Source organism: Xyrauchen texanus, chromosome 1, assembly GCF_025860055.1.
Source record: "Xyrauchen texanus isolate HMW12.3.18 chromosome 1, RBS_HiC_50CHRs, whole genome shotgun sequence".
Taxonomy (NCBI): Eukaryota; Metazoa; Chordata; class Actinopteri; order Cypriniformes; family Catostomidae; genus Xyrauchen; species Xyrauchen texanus.
In genome coordinates, this window is record NC_068276.1 from 44,605,882 (window position 1) to 44,624,411 (window position 18,530).

Genomic DNA, 18,530 nt, shown 5'->3' on the forward strand with positions numbered 1-18,530 from the left:
ATGTTTTCAAACATTGCGCTGAAATTTCATACAAATATTTTGAATATTAACTAATATAAAGGACTATGCAATTACAAAAACACCATCAACACAAGTCACGGCAACTTATATCTAAATTAAAACTAATAAATGAATTCAGAGCTGAATACTGTGGCTGTTTACTTGTGAAAAAACATGGAATAATTAACCTATATAAAAATGATATACAGCTTTGTTCAGCAGTGTAACATAATTCAGAGTTTGATGTGGAGAAAGATTAAATCTTTGCCAAAAATGAATGCTTCAATGATACCAAACATGGCACAAACCAGAAGCAAGCACAAATGATGAAGAGATTTAGAGTGATTGACATGGGGTTTAGCCTGCACGATTTCACAGCTCCCAAAAGCTATCTTGCTAAATGCAAAGAAAGGAATATGCTATGATGTTTCTTTTAACAGCACAAATCGAACACAAAGGAATTACACTGTTTCAGAGCAATTAGGAGTCACATCACTGCTCCCGAATAGATTCATGTAATTTCTAAGGAAGATGAATAGTTTCAGTGTTTATTTTAATGGCACAAATCAGCACAAATGAACGACACCGGTTCAGGGCAGTTTGGAGCACATGGGGTGGAGAGTGACATCACTGCTCCCGAATACAAGCTGTTATTTTAAGGAAGGGAAAAAGATACAACATTCATTTTAACAGCACAAATCAGCACAAATCGACCGAAAATTAACGACACTGGTTTGGATGACATGGGGTGGAGAGTGATGTCACTGCTACCGAATTCAAATTCTTATTTCTAAGGAATTCAGGGAAATAGATAAAGTGCTTCTTTTAATGGCACAAATGAGCAGATTTGGAGTGATTAGGACACATGGGGTGGAAAGTGACGTCACACAGCCAAAAAAATAATTATGTCTAATATCTCAAACTCCGAACAAGCACAAACGTAAATTTTTGTGGCACAAATTGGCACAAACGAATAGTACTGGCTATTTATACACCACTAAGTACGTTAAAAATTACAAAGCATTTTACACACATTAAATCTACTAATAGCTAATGAATTCATACTAGTCACAAAAAACATTTAGCTTTTAAACATAAGTTCCCCTTCTGTCGCTCTCGCCACATTGTGTCAGAGAAGCGACACTAGGGGTCTCTCTTGAGCGGCGATATTCACCTCTGAACTATGAAAAAAGGCCAATGAGAGTTGGCAACCAGTATTTGCATGTCCCGCCCCCGGATATACGGGTATTTAAGCGGCGCAAATACGGGAGTTCATTCAGACAATTTCTTCGGAGCCGATGGTTGTGTCTGCAACTGCTGCGTATACACACAGAGTTCCTGCTATCCCTCTGCTGCATGCTGTTGGATTCTACGGCGCACAACAGCGGCTTTCTCCTGTTGCACGGCTGTGCACTTCCTGCCCCTGGGCGCTTCGACAGTGCAGATTAAAGAACTCTCACAAGTTTTTTTCATAAAAGACTGATTTTATTTAAAAGAGTAATTTCCTCTAAAAGAGCAAAACACAGCGGCGTTGAAAGTCCTTTTAAGGACGCGTCTTTATAAAGATGCCTTTCCGCCCCTGTGTTGTTTCTGGATGCGGTAGAGTGCTCTCCGCTTCCGACGGCCACAGGCGTTGTCTCGTGTGTCTGGGTAGTGATCACACCGAGGCTGCGTTTGTGGATGGTTCATGTTCTCACTGCGAGAACATGACCATGACAACGTTGCGGTCGCGGCTTGCTTACAACCGTGAGCAAGCCACTCCAGCCGCCCCCCGTGTTGCTCCTTCTTCCCACGGGATTGAGGACGATGCGGCTGGCGATGGAGGCGATTTGGGGATGGCAGCGGGTGCAGCTCCGCCGGGTACGCACCCTCGGACCACCCGCACCCCAGCACGCTCGTTGATTCCCGTCCGTGCTCGAGGCGGCGGCGACTCGCCTCACAGCCAGTCTGCCGACCCTCTTGCGATGGAAGCAGATGAGCTCGCCGCGGCATCGGAGGGCATGGTATCTGATGCTGAGGGCTCCCCTGGGCTGCCGCTTTCGGGCCTGCATGCCCAGGCTGAGGCCGACGCTCAGATGACCGACATGCTTTCCCGGGCAGCCAACAGCGTGGGCTTGGATTGGAACCCTCCATCCTCCCCACAACCATCACGGCTGGACGACTGGTTCCTGGGGTCTGGGCGCCGCTCACAGCCTCGCCCCCCCTCGGTTCCATTTTTCCCGGAAGTGCATGACGAGCTGACGTCTTCGTGGAGAGCACCCCTCTCCACTCGTCACACTGCCACAGGCTCGTCCGCCCTCGCCACCCTCGACGGCAGAGCGCGCCACGGGTACGAGGCGATTCCCCAGGTGGATAGGGCGGTTGCGATCCATCTATGCCCGGAACCCTCGCGTCTTCACGAAAGTCGCAGAGGCAGCTCTTGCCCCGTTCCAAGAAGCCGGCATACGCATACTCAATTACCTCGACGACTGGCTCATACTGGCCCACTCCGAGAGTTACTATGCGCACACAGAGACCAGGACACCTCAGCCGTTTGGGGCTTCAGATCAACTGGGAAAAGAGCAAGCTCTCCCCGGTCCAGAGCATCTCTTTTCTCGGTCTGGAGTTAGACTCAGTCTCAATGACAGCACATCTCTCCAACGAGCGTGCTCAGTCAGTGCTGAAATGCCTCGCTTCCTTCAAGCCAGGCACCGTGGTCCCGCTAAAACGTTTCCAACAGCTCCTGGGGCATATGGCATCCTCCGCGGCGGCCAAGTCAACTCTATCTTTCCCTCATCTCTGCAGCACTAAGTTGTATTTGAATTTGATTTTACAAACTCGACAAGTTTCAAGGGTTTAGTGTTTACTGAGTGTAGACAGGTGGAGTGGGGGGAGATTTGTGGTGATTGCCCCAGTTAATAACCTATATGTGATAGAATTATCAATAGACATAATTTACAATCTGTTCCTAAAGACAAGGCCAAATATTCAAGCAGGTTGCAACTGTGGGGGAAACAACAAAAACATCAACATCAAAAACAAAAAAGATGCTTCTTGGCTATTCCTGACATCATACATTGAATAAAACAGCATGGCAAATGCTCATCTGCCACCCTGTGACAGTTGGCATGTTGTTCAGAGCTTCACCATGAAGATACGGTCATGTTTTCCCCTAAAACACACAGGCAAAGCTTTGTTATGTGATTTTCCACTCACACAACACTTTTTTCCACTCAACATTCAGTTGATTTTGACAGGATCTACTCATTACTTTGTACAATTAATATTCATATATCTCTGTGTGTGTGTGTGGCTCTCTGCTCATCAACGCACTGTCTTCTGTGAGCTCAAGTATATTTGACACTGTCAATCTGATAATATGCATTTGTGTGAGTGTGTATCTCACTAGCTGTCTAAGTATGCGCATGTCTTCTCCCCCATTTGGAGTGCAAGGTAAACTGACTGTGAGGCAGACAAGCAGCAGAAGAGGATAGAGAGTTTTAGAGTTTACTTATTTCTCTTGCTGAGCAGTGCTGTCAGTCTTTCCCTGCTGCTGCGTGAAAATCTCAGCCTCCCCTGTAGCACCTTCATAAACGTTAAACCAGCATGAATGTCACACACGTGACTTTTTTTCTCGCTGGTCTTTTTGAATATTAGAGGGCTCTTTATGCCATCTAAATAAGCCAAGCAGACTAAAGAGACATTGTTAATAATCCATAAAAAGAATTAACAATATATTTCCATGAGACTGGCTAGATACAGAAAGTGGTATAACAAATTAAATCAAGCTGCACTACTCCGTATGCAAAAATTGTATGCAGTTAACAAAAACATGCCTCATCAGATATCCCTTTGCCCTGTATTGTTACAGTAAATCCAACAAATCCATTCTTTGATTAATCTATAATGCTGTGATGTTGGAATGTGTTATATAAGCATGAACAAAACTAAAAATCTTATGTTGAATATAATCAAGCTGTACAGGTTGAGGGGGACAGTAACCCTGGTGTTAAGCTTCCTCTGTATGTGCTGAGGGGATCGGTGGTCCTGCCATCTAATTTAGTCATATCTGAGTGAACTATCCCTTTAAATTACGTTCCCATCAAATTAGTACAATTCACCATTGATGCTGTGTAATATAAATATAATTAATTTGTGTGTGCCGTGGCGCCATGCTCAAACGGCTGAGTATTCTCCTTCTGTACTTTAATTTTTTATTCCTTTTAAATTTGATCATGTCAGGTGGATGTACCTGAATTGGGCTGCCCATGCTTCCCTGGTCTGGCTGACTCCCAGCCATCCAGTGACTTAATCTCCAACAAGTAGGATCCCTTGGTTTCACGGTCAAACACAGTCTCTGTGTAGATGGTGCCCAGCTCAGGATCAATGTGGAAGTACTGATAGTCTCCACTGCGGTCGTTCAGAAGAGAGTAAGAGATCTGAGAAAGAGGGAAGATATGAGAACAAACATCTCAGAAGAAATGAACAAATGGAAATGAACAGAGGTAAAATTATGTGTGAAACCTGCCACAGTGCAGTTAAGAGGGTTGTGTGAACAGAAAACATCCTGGTTACTTTCATAACCTCCATTCCCTGCGGGAGGGATTGAGAGGTTGTGAAATTATAGTGACACTAGGGGTTGCCCGTGGGAGCCCCAAACACCTCTGATCTTTGAGAAAAGGCCAATGGGAATTGGAGAGTGGAATTTGCCTGCCACTTTCCTGGACATACAATTATAAAAGGGGTTGGCTTGCAACCACTCATTCGGGTTTTGTGCTGAGGAGCCGAGACAAGGTCCTGGACATTTCAGTAGGTAGTTCAGTGTTGTGTCAGGAGGGACACAATGTCTCGTTTCCTCCATCAGGGAATGTAGGTTACAAAAGTAACCAAGACATTCCCTATATGTCACTCACTTTGTGACACGTTGTGTCGATGTAGTGACACTAGGGGTCCCTATACAAAACGCCACAACTAGCTGAACTGTGTTACATGGATTGGCGGTGCGAGACATACAGTGTCCACTACTTTGTGAAGATGACTGGGGGTAAAAAGCAAACATCTTCATCTTAGGGAGGGGAAAGGCACTATAAGCAAGCAGTACACCCAGCCAGCAGTCCCGAAACTTACCTGCTCGTACATAACAACACACAGGAAGAGACCGGCACAACGTGAAGATTGTAAAACCTCGCAAAGGTATTGGGTGTTTCCCAGCCCACTGCTCTGCAGATGTTTGCCAAAGAGGCACCATTGTTCAGGGCCCAGGAGACCACCACACTCCTAGTAGAGTGTGCTCGTAGCCCCAAGGGGGCGGCACATCATGGGCATGATTTGCCAAATCGATGGCGTCAATGACCCCTTGTGCATGTGGAAAAATCAAGAGAAAAGGCAACAAGTATTTTTACCAGCTCCTGTATAGTGGGTTCCCTAATCCCTGGGTTACCTGTCTCAGGGGCGCTTCGAAGCCTTCCTTGGGTTTTTAGCAGCTGGCCATGAGACTGGTGGTGTCTGCTTTCTGCAGGTGGCTCCACACTGGGGCCGGCCTACAGGGGTGGTGAGCCGGTGTTGCTGCCAAGGAGGGGTGTCGCCTGGAGGGTGATCGGCTCCAAAGAAAAAATCTGAATGAGTGGTTACAAGCCAGCTTCTTTTATACCAGTATGTCCAGGGAAGTGGCATGCAAATTCCACTCACCAATTCCCATTGGACTTTTCTCAAAGATCAGAGGTGTAGGGGACTCCCAAGTGTGACCCCTATTGTCACTACATCAACACAACATTGAGTGAGGGACAGATAGGGAAAGGAAAATATAATGAACACTGGTCTTATTGTGTATGTGTTAAGGACTGTTTACACTGACAGAGATTTTAGCATCTGAGTTTGCCAGGTCACTGTTTGCCAATTGCAATATTGCTGGTAAAAACCAGATGTCTTTCTTTTATAACAAATCTTTTTTAAAAGAATAAAAAAAGTTGGCACACCACATATGAATAGTCTAGGTTTCGTATGTAACCTCTGTTCCCTGATGGAGGGAACGAGACTTTGTGTCGAAGAAGCGACACTAGAGGCATATGAGCACCGAATATGCCTCTGATCTATGAAAAAAGGCCAATGAGAATTAGGCAGACAGTATTTGTATACCCTGCCCCCAGACAAACGGGTATAAAAGCGGGGAAATACGTTGAGTTCATTAAGGTATTTCTGAGGAGCCGGAAATGCCATGACAGTGGCTCGGCTCAGCGACGTGGCCGGCAGGACACAACCGTTCCGAAGGTTACCGAACGGAGGTTACATACGTAACCTAGATGTTGTGTCGAAGAGCAAATGGCTTTGTGACGTGTGGAGAGGGGTGCCCTCCATGCAGATGTCAGCTCATCATGCACCTCCGGGAAAAACGGGACTGGTGGGGGTGGGGCGCTGCTGTGAGCCGCGCGGAGTCCCCAGGAACCAGTCATCCAACCGCGATGGCTGTGGGGAGGACGGAGGGTTCCAGTCCAACCCCATGCTGGCAGCGGCCTGGGCAAGCATATCGGACATCTGCACGTCAACCTCGGTCTGGGCATGCTGGCCCGAAGCGGCCGCAACGTTGCCATGGTCATGCTCTTGCAGTGAGAACATGAACCATCCACAAACGGTGCCTCTGTGTGATCGCAACCCAGACACACGAGACAACGCCTGTGGCCGTCTGAAGCAGAGCGCACTCTACTGCATCTAGGAACTACACAGGGGCGGAAAGGCATCTTTATAAAGACGTGTCCTGAAAAGGACATTCAACGCCAGCTGTGTATGCTCTTTTAGAGGAAAATACTCTTTCAGAGAAAATCCCTCTTTTAAACAACTATTTTAGTTTTGCGCTGTTGAAGCGCCCAGGGGCAAACTGCACTGCCGTGCAGAGAAGGAGAAAGCCAAGGAGAGATCCAACAGCAGGCAAGCGTCAGAGGAACAGGAACGGGTGTGTAACTCGCAGCTGACTGCATACACAACCATCGGCTCAGAAGAAAATTTCTGAATGAATTCAACGTTTTTCCCCGCTTTTATACCCGTATGTCCGGGGGGGGGGTATGCATTTTTTTATGCCTTTTTTCAAGAGAGACCCCTAGTGTCACTTCTTCTACACAACGTTGAAGTGAGTAACAGGAAATATGATTTTATATAATCGCACCTTTAGAAAAACAACCCTTAAATAACCCTCGAAAAATGTATTAATATGATGTCGAATGACCAAACTAAAATGAACAGAAATACATCCCAATTAAACATAATCAACAACACACACATATAGCCGTACAACAAACTGTTTGCCACCTGATAATAAAAAACAGTAATAACAATTTAACAAAATAATACAAATAATAAATAATCATATTCATGATAATACTACTGAATTTTGATTGTAATCTTTTTTTTTGTCAAGCAATCAGTTCTCTTTACATATAAGTATACAGTATATATACTTTATATGGCATTAAATCTAATCAACAACTTTAAATCAGTAGTTTTATATTTTCCATAATTATATATATATATATATATATATATATATATATATATATATATATATATATATATATATATACATACATACAACAGTTAGTTCCGGTCCTCAAATCTGATTGGACGAGAGACGTTCCATGAGCACTGATGGTCTGACAGCATCAGCGCTCTGACGCTTCACTGTGTGTATCACTCCGCTTGTGTTCATGCCATTCTAAACTAACGTGTAAGAGCAGTGAAGATCTGTTAGGAGTTACTGTCTTTATTTTTGAAATGACATGTGTTATCCAGCAGGTGGTGGCAAAAGATCATTTTTGTGTGTAATATGAGCCAGTTGGTGACGTAATTGAATCCGTTAGTCATTGTTTACATAGAACAGCGCTCCGTGATCGCTCATATTACCACTACATTACTTAAGCTAGGACATTGTTTTAAAAGGCTTTAAATGAACAATTTCAGGATTAAGGCTCATCACAGCTGAGAGACACACCAGACTGATTGATTAGAGAACATGAGGACTTATTCGTTGAACGATTGTTTATAAGCGATATCACACTCGCAATCGTGCTGCATGGCCCTACATCAGCATGGCTGTAATTACCCACGACATGAGGCAGCACCGAATCACAGCAGTGGTGATGTAGGGCCATATCGCACTCTTGCTCGTGTGATATTACTTATATATATATAGCCGAGACCTCCTGTTGTGTGTTCTGCCACTAATGTCCAAAACACGCACATTGGCACTTTCAAAGCAGGTAAAGGAAAAATCAAGGCCATTCAGGTTAAGAATAATGCATCTAATCTAGACAACCAAAAGAGGTTGAATGGATGAAGAGGTACCAACTGCTGTTTCAATAAGCACCACAAACAATTCTCAGACAGATGGATGGATGCTCAGATGCTCTGAATGGCCGCACTAAATCAGCATTGTGTGAGTATTAAATGATGCCCTGCCGGCTGCATTAAAGCAGAGAACACAAATAATATAGCTGAATTAAATATAAATGGCATAATACAATTATTGCAAGGATCAGGTTAATAAAACAATCCCCATCTGGCACAAAGGTGCTTGGCTGGTGGAGATGGTGGAAGAGAAAATAATAATATTAGCATTTACACCATCAAATGATACTCATTAAAACAAATTGGTATTGCATTATTGTGTTTAGAGGACTGTTGAAAAGCCCCACTATGCAAACAAGCAATTAACCAGCCAAAAATAGTGTGCTTGCAAAGATACAGAAATATCTCATCACAGCCTTGTGCGCTAGGTTCCACGCACCATTCTTCAAGTAATCCTATTAAATGAGTTTGTGAATTTTTTTTTATAAATGTTGACAATATAATGTGTGCAGTACAGAATTTTATGTTAACACAATAATGAAATCTAGGACATTTAGAAACCTATTTGCCTTCCTATTAAAAAATGCTGAAAATACATTTTACAGAATAAATGTCAGTTTTAGATTGCATAGTGAGTTTTTAGATTTAAAGATTATTCTGTTCATCCTAGATAAAAGTGTGGCTGTATGACGGACGCTCTTTGAATTTTATAGATCTTTCAATAGTCTGAGAATAATGCCTGCAAGGAGACAAATTGTCTACAGACTTATCCACAGATGGAGGCTGAGTGAGTGAATAGCTGATTCAATTGATATATGCCATTACATACCTTCCCATTCAGACCCAGGTCAAGATCATTAGCTGAAACCTGGAGAACTACAGTGCCAATCATCGCCCCTTCTGTCACTGATGCCTCATATATAGAGGAGGTGAAGAACGGAACATTGTCATTGACATCTGAAAAAGGAGACATTCCTCACTGTAACATTTTAGAGGCTGCATTACTATTTAATAGCTGAATATTTGTGGAATATCCTTTATAGAACGTGAGAGACATGATAAAATATGTTCATCATCATTATCATCATAATTCTGTATTTATTTTTTGGTTGAGAATGTGTATCAAAGAATATGTAATAGTCTGTTGCACACTGAAATAAAATCAGGCTCTCTGTCATTAAGAGAAACTGAATAATGTGGCCTTGGTTCCATAAAACAGTTGTAGTCACAGTTTTAACAAGCTGCTACTCTTAAAAAATCTATATCTGCATATTGTTTCCAGCCTTAATAAAATAGTTTGACCTCTCATATAAAATATGGAGATGCATCCACCAGACTATGAAGACACAGAAACAACCTTGGTAGTTTGAGTGCAATTAAAACTCTTCTTTTTCATCAGAAAATACAAATAAAAAATCAGATTTATCATAACTCTGACAGTATGTCTTATCTAAGCTGTGTGCTGGAGGAAATTAATCATGATTACTCTCCTTAAATATGCTGTTCTCAGCAATAGAAGGGACATGAGGACATTGGAATTAAGGGTACGATCTTTAATGGGTTCACTGATTCCAGACACTAATCACCATCTGATGCACTTTTTACTTCACTGAGGTTTCAAATTTCTATCAGCCAAAGACGTAAACCATGAATTAAACAGCAATGCCAAATCCATTATGACTTCCTCCCTCCAACCCTCCCTCATTTCTCTCTGCCTCTATCTCTCGATTCCTCTCTGTATCTGTCCCCTGAATGTGACACAGGCTGTACTCTTAACTGGAGAAAGAATGTATGGTGTAAATAATTTGGTAGAAGAGAAAAGATTAATGATTTGTCTGTGGTTTATGTGGAGCACCCATGAATGGTAAAATGCTTTCCAGGAAGATGTAACAGTTTAGATAACATTTCTTCCAAGGGTAAGATGTACTTTTGAGTCTAAAGCACCTCTGCTCCTGATCTGATACCAGCTTCCTACTACAAATCCTAATGCATTAACATATATCTTGGAAGTAACTGTAGCTACTAGATCAGTGTTATGGAGCAGCCATAACTGAGGGACAGCAAGGGATTCATGCATGAAGAGAGCCAGATTAACACTGCGAGGCAAACTCTGTAAATTACAGAGGGAGGTGGAGAGACCTCCTGCAGCGTAAGGGATGGGTGCTGAGGAATACTTAAGTAGAAGGGAACAGAAAGGGTGGGATAAAATAAAGGGTATTAGATAGTTGTGGCTACCAAACTTTAGAATGCATTCTGGATTGATCAGACTTGAAGAGTGTGAATGGATTAAAAAGGAATTTAACAAGTATATGGGTTTGAACTGGATTTAAAACATGAAGTGGATTAAAACTTTAGATGTAAAAGCACTTCCATGTAAATCACATTGATTAGAATTAACGAAGTGTCAACTAAAAATGTAAACTGACTTATGCATACAGTGACGAGAAGGAAGGCGTGGCCGGACCATGATGGTGCACAGCAGGCGCTAAATCAGCTGATCAGGGAGAGAGCGAGACAAAGGGGAGCCATAGGCGCCAGTTTGAGAGAGATAAAGAGACGCATGCGGCCGCATTGCACGTGTGTCTGTGTTTGTTTCATGTTATTTTAAGTACGAGTTTTGACATTAAAATTATGTTTATTGTTCAGCCAGTTCCCGCCTCCTCCTTGCCTGTCCTTTAACTGTTATAGTGGTGCCGAAACCTGACAGGGAGGAGGGATGCGCTGTTACGGAGTCCTCACCGCTGCCATCCGCCAGGGGAGCAGGCTGTCTGCCTGGGGACGGAGGGGTCTCTGCCGAGAGCCGGAGGAATTACTGCCGTCTGCCGAAGAAGGCAAAGAGTGGTTCCATCTGCCAGGAGCTGGATGACTTGCTGCCTTCCACCAGCAGCAAGCAGCAAGTTGGAATCCGCCAGAGGGCGGAGGAGCAGTTGAAGACAGGGCGGCAGAGTGTCCGGGAGCCAGCAAGCAAGTTATTCTCTCTCTCTCTCTCTCACTCTCTCTCTCTTGTGTGTCTCCGCTCACTCTTTCCCTCTCCCCACACCTCCCCATGTCTCTCAGGTTCACAGGAGGTGGAGTGGATCACCGGCTGACAGAACGGCTGGAAGGGCATCATCTCCCTTCCAGAGATGGGAGGAAGTTGTGATGAGGAAGAGGGCGTGCCCTGGCCGTGATGGTGCACGGCCGGTGCTGAATCAGCTGATTAGCAGGAGAATGAGATATAGGGGAGCCGGAGGCACCAGTTTGAGAGAGAGAGAGAGACAGAGAGAGATGCACATTTCCGCATTGCATGTGTGTCTGTGTTTGTGTTTGTTTAATGTTGTTTTAGGCTTAAATTTTGACATTAAACTTATGTTTACAGTTCAGCCGACCTCCTTGCCCGTCATTATACTGTTACACATATACAGTATTCAGTACTATGAAAAAGTCTCAGGCACATTAGATGTTTCACAAAAACATTTGTCTTAAAGATTGTTATTTTATATTGTTTGCTGTAGTGTGTCAATAGACAATTTTAGATTTCCAAACATTCCTTTTGACAATAGAATATAAGTAGAACAAGGGGTCTTGCAACAGATGGTATGGCCCTCTGAAATCCCGGATTTCGAAATCACTGAGTCAGCCTGGGATTACACCAAGAGAGAGATGTTTTTTCTTAAAGTGCCCTTTGCCACACTTTTGCAAGTTATACGCTGCAGTTATATGTTTATGCCCCACTAATAAAATGACGGTAACACTTTACAAAAAGGTTCCATTTGTTAACATTATTTTACAACATTACTGTACTTAACACAAACTAATGAACTTAATGCTAGTTACAACATATGCTAATCTATTTTTTAAATCAAAGGTCATATTATTTAATGCACTATGAACTAACATGAACTAACAAAAAACAATTGTATTTTTATTATGATTAATAAATTCTGTAAACATATATTGTTCATTGTTTGTTCATGATACCTAATGTATTAACTAATGTTAAAGAAATGAACATTAGAAATTACTGCTCAAGTGAGAAATCATTAATATCTATGATTTGATTACAGTCTTTGGCATCTTGTTGTAACACGAATCACTAATTATTAAGCAAATGCGTGACGATGTGGTGCTGTTATTGAAGGTTAAACTGTTACATCTGTTATTACTGTTATTGTGACCAACATTAATCTGATTTAAATTGGGATCTTCACAGAATACCACTGGGATGAGTGACTGATAATTAGATATTAAGAGCACCTGGAGAGCCGCATGTTTGATTGACAGTTGACCCAGAGAGTGCTCATGTTAAAGGGAGTAAAGCTAAAAGTGCTCATGATCGCTCAAACAGAATCTATCACTCCACACAACGTCTGATTGTCACACCTCGAGTTACATCACGTGTACTTAGATTTGTATTTGCATTTTTACTTGTTACTTAATTTGTTTTTATACCCATTAGCAGCCTTTTTATCCTTTTCCTGCTCACTATGCAATGAGTCAGAATAAATTAATGGACAACTTAATATTCATACAAGTGTAATTCTTACATATTTTTAAAAACCAAACGTCTTGGGTTACTTTGCAGTAACCCTTGTTCCCTGAAAAAGCGGAACAAGATGCTACACTGATTCAGCACTTTGGGAACGTCTTTTAGGATTGACCAGCTGTGAATATGTGTGCAACACGTCAATAAAATTGACTAAAATGTATAGCCTCTGTTGGTGACATCTTCAGAATGTGCCAGTAGCAGGGGCTATAAATAGATGTGCCACAGGTGCATAATCAGGTCTTTTGTCTGAAGAGCAGTCCTGGGACATCCTCAGTGCGGAAATGAAGCGCAGCATCTCGTCTCGCTTTTTCAGGGAGCAAGGGTTACAGCAAAGTAACCCGAGATGTTCCCTTATCAAAAGCTGCACTGAATACTACGCTGATTCAGCACTTTGCGAATGAGAATACTCACGCCGCCACACTGTGGGTGTCTGAACCAATTACAGTTGTGTTGTGTGTGCTCACAAAAGCACGAGAGGTCACAGACATGAGCTTGTGATGTTGACTAAAGGACGTAAGAGCCCGGAGTGGCATGAACATCCAAACGAAAAAATCTTATGAATGTATGCGGAGAGGACTGGTCTACCACATCACACACATGCTGATGCCCTGATGCCTGCTGGTGAAGTTTGACTGCACGCCTCATAGACCATGGCAATAGCATCCCTCACCCAGTGTGATGTTGTCTGTTTTGTGGTGGCCATCCTTGTTACGGCCAACATGGCAGATGAATAGTTGCCCTGAATTATGCCACTAGCTAGTGCGGTGGGTGTAGGCTTGAAGAGCATGGACTGCACACATTCTGTGCAATCTGGCAGTCTGCCACAATCTGGCAGTTAAACAGATCTGCATTATGTGCAGTACACCCCCTTTCAAAGACACCCTATGTATTGGCATAAGTTGTTCTAGTAGAAGGAGCCCTAGCACTCAGAATGGTCTCAATAACGTCAGGTGAAAACCCAGCATACCTAAGTTGGTACCCTTCAGGGGCCAAACATGAAGGTTCCACAATTCAGGCCAGGGATGAAATATTGTCCCCTGCGCTTGAGGCAGGAGGTCCCTCCTTACCAGTATCGCCCAAGGCGGACTGTCAAGGAGAGCTATTATCTCTGAGAACCATACTCTGTTCGGCCTACGTGCCGCCATCAGTAGGAGGCAATACTTTTGTTGACAAACTCTTGCTAGAACTGCCGGGAGCAGAGAAATGCATACAGGCAAATTTTGGGCCATGTATGTGCCATTGTGTCCAGACCTAGGGGGGCTGGATGACTCGGAGAGAAGTACACCTAACATTGCGCTGTCTATTAGGAGGCGATGAGGTCTACTTCTGCTTCGTAAAATCTTAGATAGATTTGTTTCACTACCTCGGGGTGGAGTTTTCATTCTCCCATCTGAATTATTTGTCTGGACAATAAGTCTGCTCCCAAATTCAGGAATCCAGGGTTATATACTGATCTGAGTGACAGGAGCTCTGGGACCAAAGGAGAATCTGTTTAACTGGCGTGACCATAGACCTCCTTGATGGTTTATGTAAGAGACTGCCGCTGTGTTGTCCACTCACACCAGGAAATGGCAGCCTCTCAAATGCTGGAGGAAGTATTTCAGGGCCAGAAATACAGCCATCAACTTTGACACAGTTGATGTGCCAATCGAGCTGATGGGCCTCCCATTCCCTTTGAGCTGGATGACTACTTAAGACTGCTCCCCAGCCCGACAGGGAGGCGTCCGTCGATAGCAATCTGTAATGGCAAGACGCACCTAGAATGGGACCCAAAGCTACTCGAGGAGGGTAAGTAGCTTGCAGCACGTAACCATTATCTACCTTTGGGGGTTGGCCCTTGGGTGAAATCCCCTGGCTTTGAGCCACAACTGAAACAGTCTCATATGCAGATGGCCCACAGGAATCACAGAGGACGCAGACACCATGAGACTTAAGTAAAAAAGATTTGGCCTATCCTGACTTTGCTCAGGGTTTACTGAATGGTCTCGATTCTAGCGGGAGATAGCTGTGCCTTCATCATGACCGAATTCAATATGATCCCTAGGTACGTCGTTCTCTGGGTAGGAGAAAATGCTTTTTTTGGCATTGACTTTCAACACCGAAGCAACCAGGTGAGCTAAGACAATATTCCTGTGTTGTAATGCCAGTTCTTGTGACTGTGTTAGAATCAGCCAGTCGTCTATGTAATTCAAAATTACATAACAGTACTACATCCATGCACTTTGTGAATGTGCGAGGTGATAAGGCTAGGCCAAAAGGAAGAACCCGATACTGGAAAGCTTTGCCCCCAAAAGCGAACCTCAGGAACTTCCTGTGTTGGGGCAAAATGAAAATGTGTCTATGAGATCGATTATGACTAACCAATCGTGATGTGTGACACGACCATCTTGAATGATCTTGAACTTGAGTTCCTTGACCAAACAGTTCAAGCCTCGAAGATCTAAGATCGGACGCAATCCCTCGTCCTTCTTGGGAACATGTTCTATGGCCCCACTGACCAGAGGATATTGCAGCTCTTGTGACAGTAAAAGTGTTTTTTCCGGTTTCACGGTAGTGGGAACCACGCCATTGAAATGCTAAGGATGGAAACGAATATAATTCTTTAGCATTTTCTACTGTCTTTAGGACCCACGTATAAAAACTCGGCGGCAGCTTCCAAGATGCCAGGTTCTCTGAAATGGGTACTAATTTTGATACTTCCCGTTGAGGGAATGTCAGATGTTCCGTATCCTGGGTGACAACAAGAAGCAACGAAACACCCAATATTTAGCTGGAAACCTCTAGCTCCCGAAACACTGGAGGTTCCGTGGGGGTGTCGGGAAGGTGCCGGCAGATGTTTTGTGGTCTGTCCTGAGGGGGGGCACAAGGCTGGGTGCAAGACCATCAGGACTTTCTCTTTTTAGAAATAAAGGTCCTGAGGTCTTGCTTTGGAGGCTGCTGATGGTGGTGAGCCGATCCCCACTCTTTGCGAGGGGGAGCGCGACTCGCCACACTCTACTTTTGGACCTCCCATCTAGAAGGATTGGGGGGAATCTGGTTGGCCGACAGCTTCTCCCTCTGAGTGCGGTGCGGAAGGAATTGCACAAAGGCTTCCCTGTTTCTTTTTACCTCCCGAAACCTGGTAATGACTGTATTCATAGAGTCACAGAACAGGCCAGAAGGTGAAATTGGGTCATTTAGGAGGAACCCTCTGTCCTTATACTTAATACCCAAGAGATTTAGCCGCAGATGCCTCTCGGTGCTGACCAAAGCAGCCATTGAACAGCCGATAGCGCGAGCCGTTTGCTTGGTCGCACGGAGAGATAAATCTGTAACTCGACGAAGCTCTGAAAATGCTTCCTCATCAATAGTACTCCCCACACTCAGGTCCTTCAATAGATCCAGCCTGGTACTCTTGTAACACAGCCATGGTTTGTAGAGCGGCACCAGCCTGACCTGCAACTTGATAAGCCTTCCCCACAAGCATTGAGGTGGTCCTACACGGCTTTGTGGGAGAGTTGGTCCTTTTAATGATGATGCCGTACCAGGCGAGAGATAGCCCGAGAGCGTCTCTTTTACCCATGGCATCATCATATACCCCCGAGCCTTAGCACCCACGATAGTCGAATATGTCGACGTTGAGGGCACAAAGACACGGGAAGTATAAGAAAAAAAGAAGGGGAGCGACTGACTCCCTCTCCCCGGCCACCAGACAGAAATCTATCCTCTAATTTTTATTGTTTGGGGGTCTCTTGTTCATGCTGCAAGTCTAACTGTAGTCTTGCCACTGCACAAGTAACTACCTCAAGCAATTCCTCAACCGCTTTATGAGTAGGGGCTGGCTCTTGAAAATAAGAGAGACAAGTGCGCAGCTTCTTTACTATGAGCAGCTCATAATGCTCACACCTGCCTCACTCTAATGCAATTAACAGCATGCTCTTTCCACAAAAAAAAAAAAACTGGTGCGTGTCTGATTCAGCCATATGGTGTAAACAGAGAAACACACACACCGTTTGCTTTGTTTATCACTCATTTTCTCTTTTGTCTATTAAGTGATAGAAGAAAGAAGAAAAATGTTTCTGCACACTGCCTGACAAATCTAACACCTAAATGAGGAAAATACAGAGTTTGAGAGGCTTGAGAAGCACAACACATCACAGATTTGTCTGAAGACAAAATACCTGATGATGCACCTGTGGCACATCTATTTATAGGCCTGCTACCTGCGCATTCTGATGATGTCACCAACAGAGGCTATAAATTCTTATATAGAGGCTATAAGATGTGTTACACACATATTCACAGCTGGTCACTCCTAAAAGATGTCCCCAAAGCGCTGAATCAGTGCAGCTTTTGATAAGAGAACAGCTTATTCAAGTGAATTACATCAAGTCTCAAAGTTAAAATTTGTGAATGCTTAGAATTGCCAACAACTCACACTCCTAAGGCCACTCTGTCATGCTTCAATGGCTAAGAAAGCACTCACTAAAATAGCAGGGTATGTGTGATTGCCTGATTGCTGAAAAAAATCAGCCCTGATTCTAGGCACGATCGGCCGATCGCCGTTCACAGATTTAAGATGAATATCGGCCAATTTCAATCGGTGGCCAATCGATCGGTGCACTCCTATTTATAACTATATATATATATATATATATATATATATATATATATATATATATATATATATATATATATTTTTTTTTTTTTTTATTATTTTGGTAATAATTTTTTACAGTAAGTGTTATGTTTTGTTACAGACTAATTTCACTGTTGAACTAATGCACTAATATAAAAACCAATAAACAATGTTAACAAACACAATAAATATAAATGTTAACATATATGTCAATGGTTTGTAAAGACAGCTTCAAACAGCACTATACTACGATATACTATCAATTACCAAATCTAACATACTGTATGCCTCTTGACAAACCCTAAATTTGTTCCTGCTGTGACTAAAAAAGACATTTTACCAGTGATGTTAATGTAAACAGTGGTGAAGGCCGCTAAAGGTACAGGAGCCACATTCTGAGCTCGAACCCTAAGTATGAAGTTGCGGGTGGTCTCATAGTCCAGGGGTTCTGCAACAAGTATAGATGCGGAGCCATCTTCACGGTTTGGGGTAAGGTAGAAACGAACAGGCATGTTGCTTTCTGGAACCAATCCATCCTCCAAGTTATAAGTCACCCTCGGGTCACCCAGTGGGGATGTGGCCTTGATAGTCTGGAAGGAGGAAATATTAGTTTAATTCATTAATTACAATCACCATGTGTAATGCAGTGTATAGACACAGCTGGTTAATCAGCAATGTCAAACTCAACAAAACTTTTCACTGGTCTGTCTCTGTATATTCTAGTAACATTTAGCCTATGTCTTTAGACAAAACAGTTGTGAACCTCTCTGTTCATCCAATGGGAAAATTGTAAGGAAACCTCCATTTCAAATTAATTAAATTTGCTGTATTACTCCTTTATCATAATTTACACACAATACTAATTAGAATGGCATCATCAAGTACTATCTTCACCCCTCCTCATTGAACATGTGTACACAGGAATTTGGCACGCTGTTTCCGAAAGTTCTAGTACCCTAGGATTGGCAACAGCATGCCGACAAACTAACATACCCTTTCCAAATATCTCCCATTGGATATATTTGGAAAGGCTCAACAACTATTACTTTCCATCATGGCATGACTGTTAGC

General features: G+C 43.3%; 1 protein-coding gene across 1 annotated transcript in view; it reads right to left on the bottom strand.

Annotated features, from left to right (window-relative positions):
* The window catches only part of LOC127659863 (neural-cadherin-like), a 422,183-nt gene that overhangs the window by 187,030 nt on the left and 216,623 nt on the right, over positions 1-18,530 (bottom strand). Inside the window, exons 13-15 of the mRNA XM_052149856.1 lie at positions 17,800-18,049; positions 9,143-9,270; positions 4,232-4,418 (exon numbers count right to left, since the gene is read on the bottom strand). Coding sequence (XP_052005816.1) covers positions 4,232-4,418; positions 9,143-9,270; positions 17,800-18,049 — 565 coding nt within the window. The remainder of the gene's footprint in view (positions 1-4,231; positions 4,419-9,142; positions 9,271-17,799; positions 18,050-18,530) is intronic.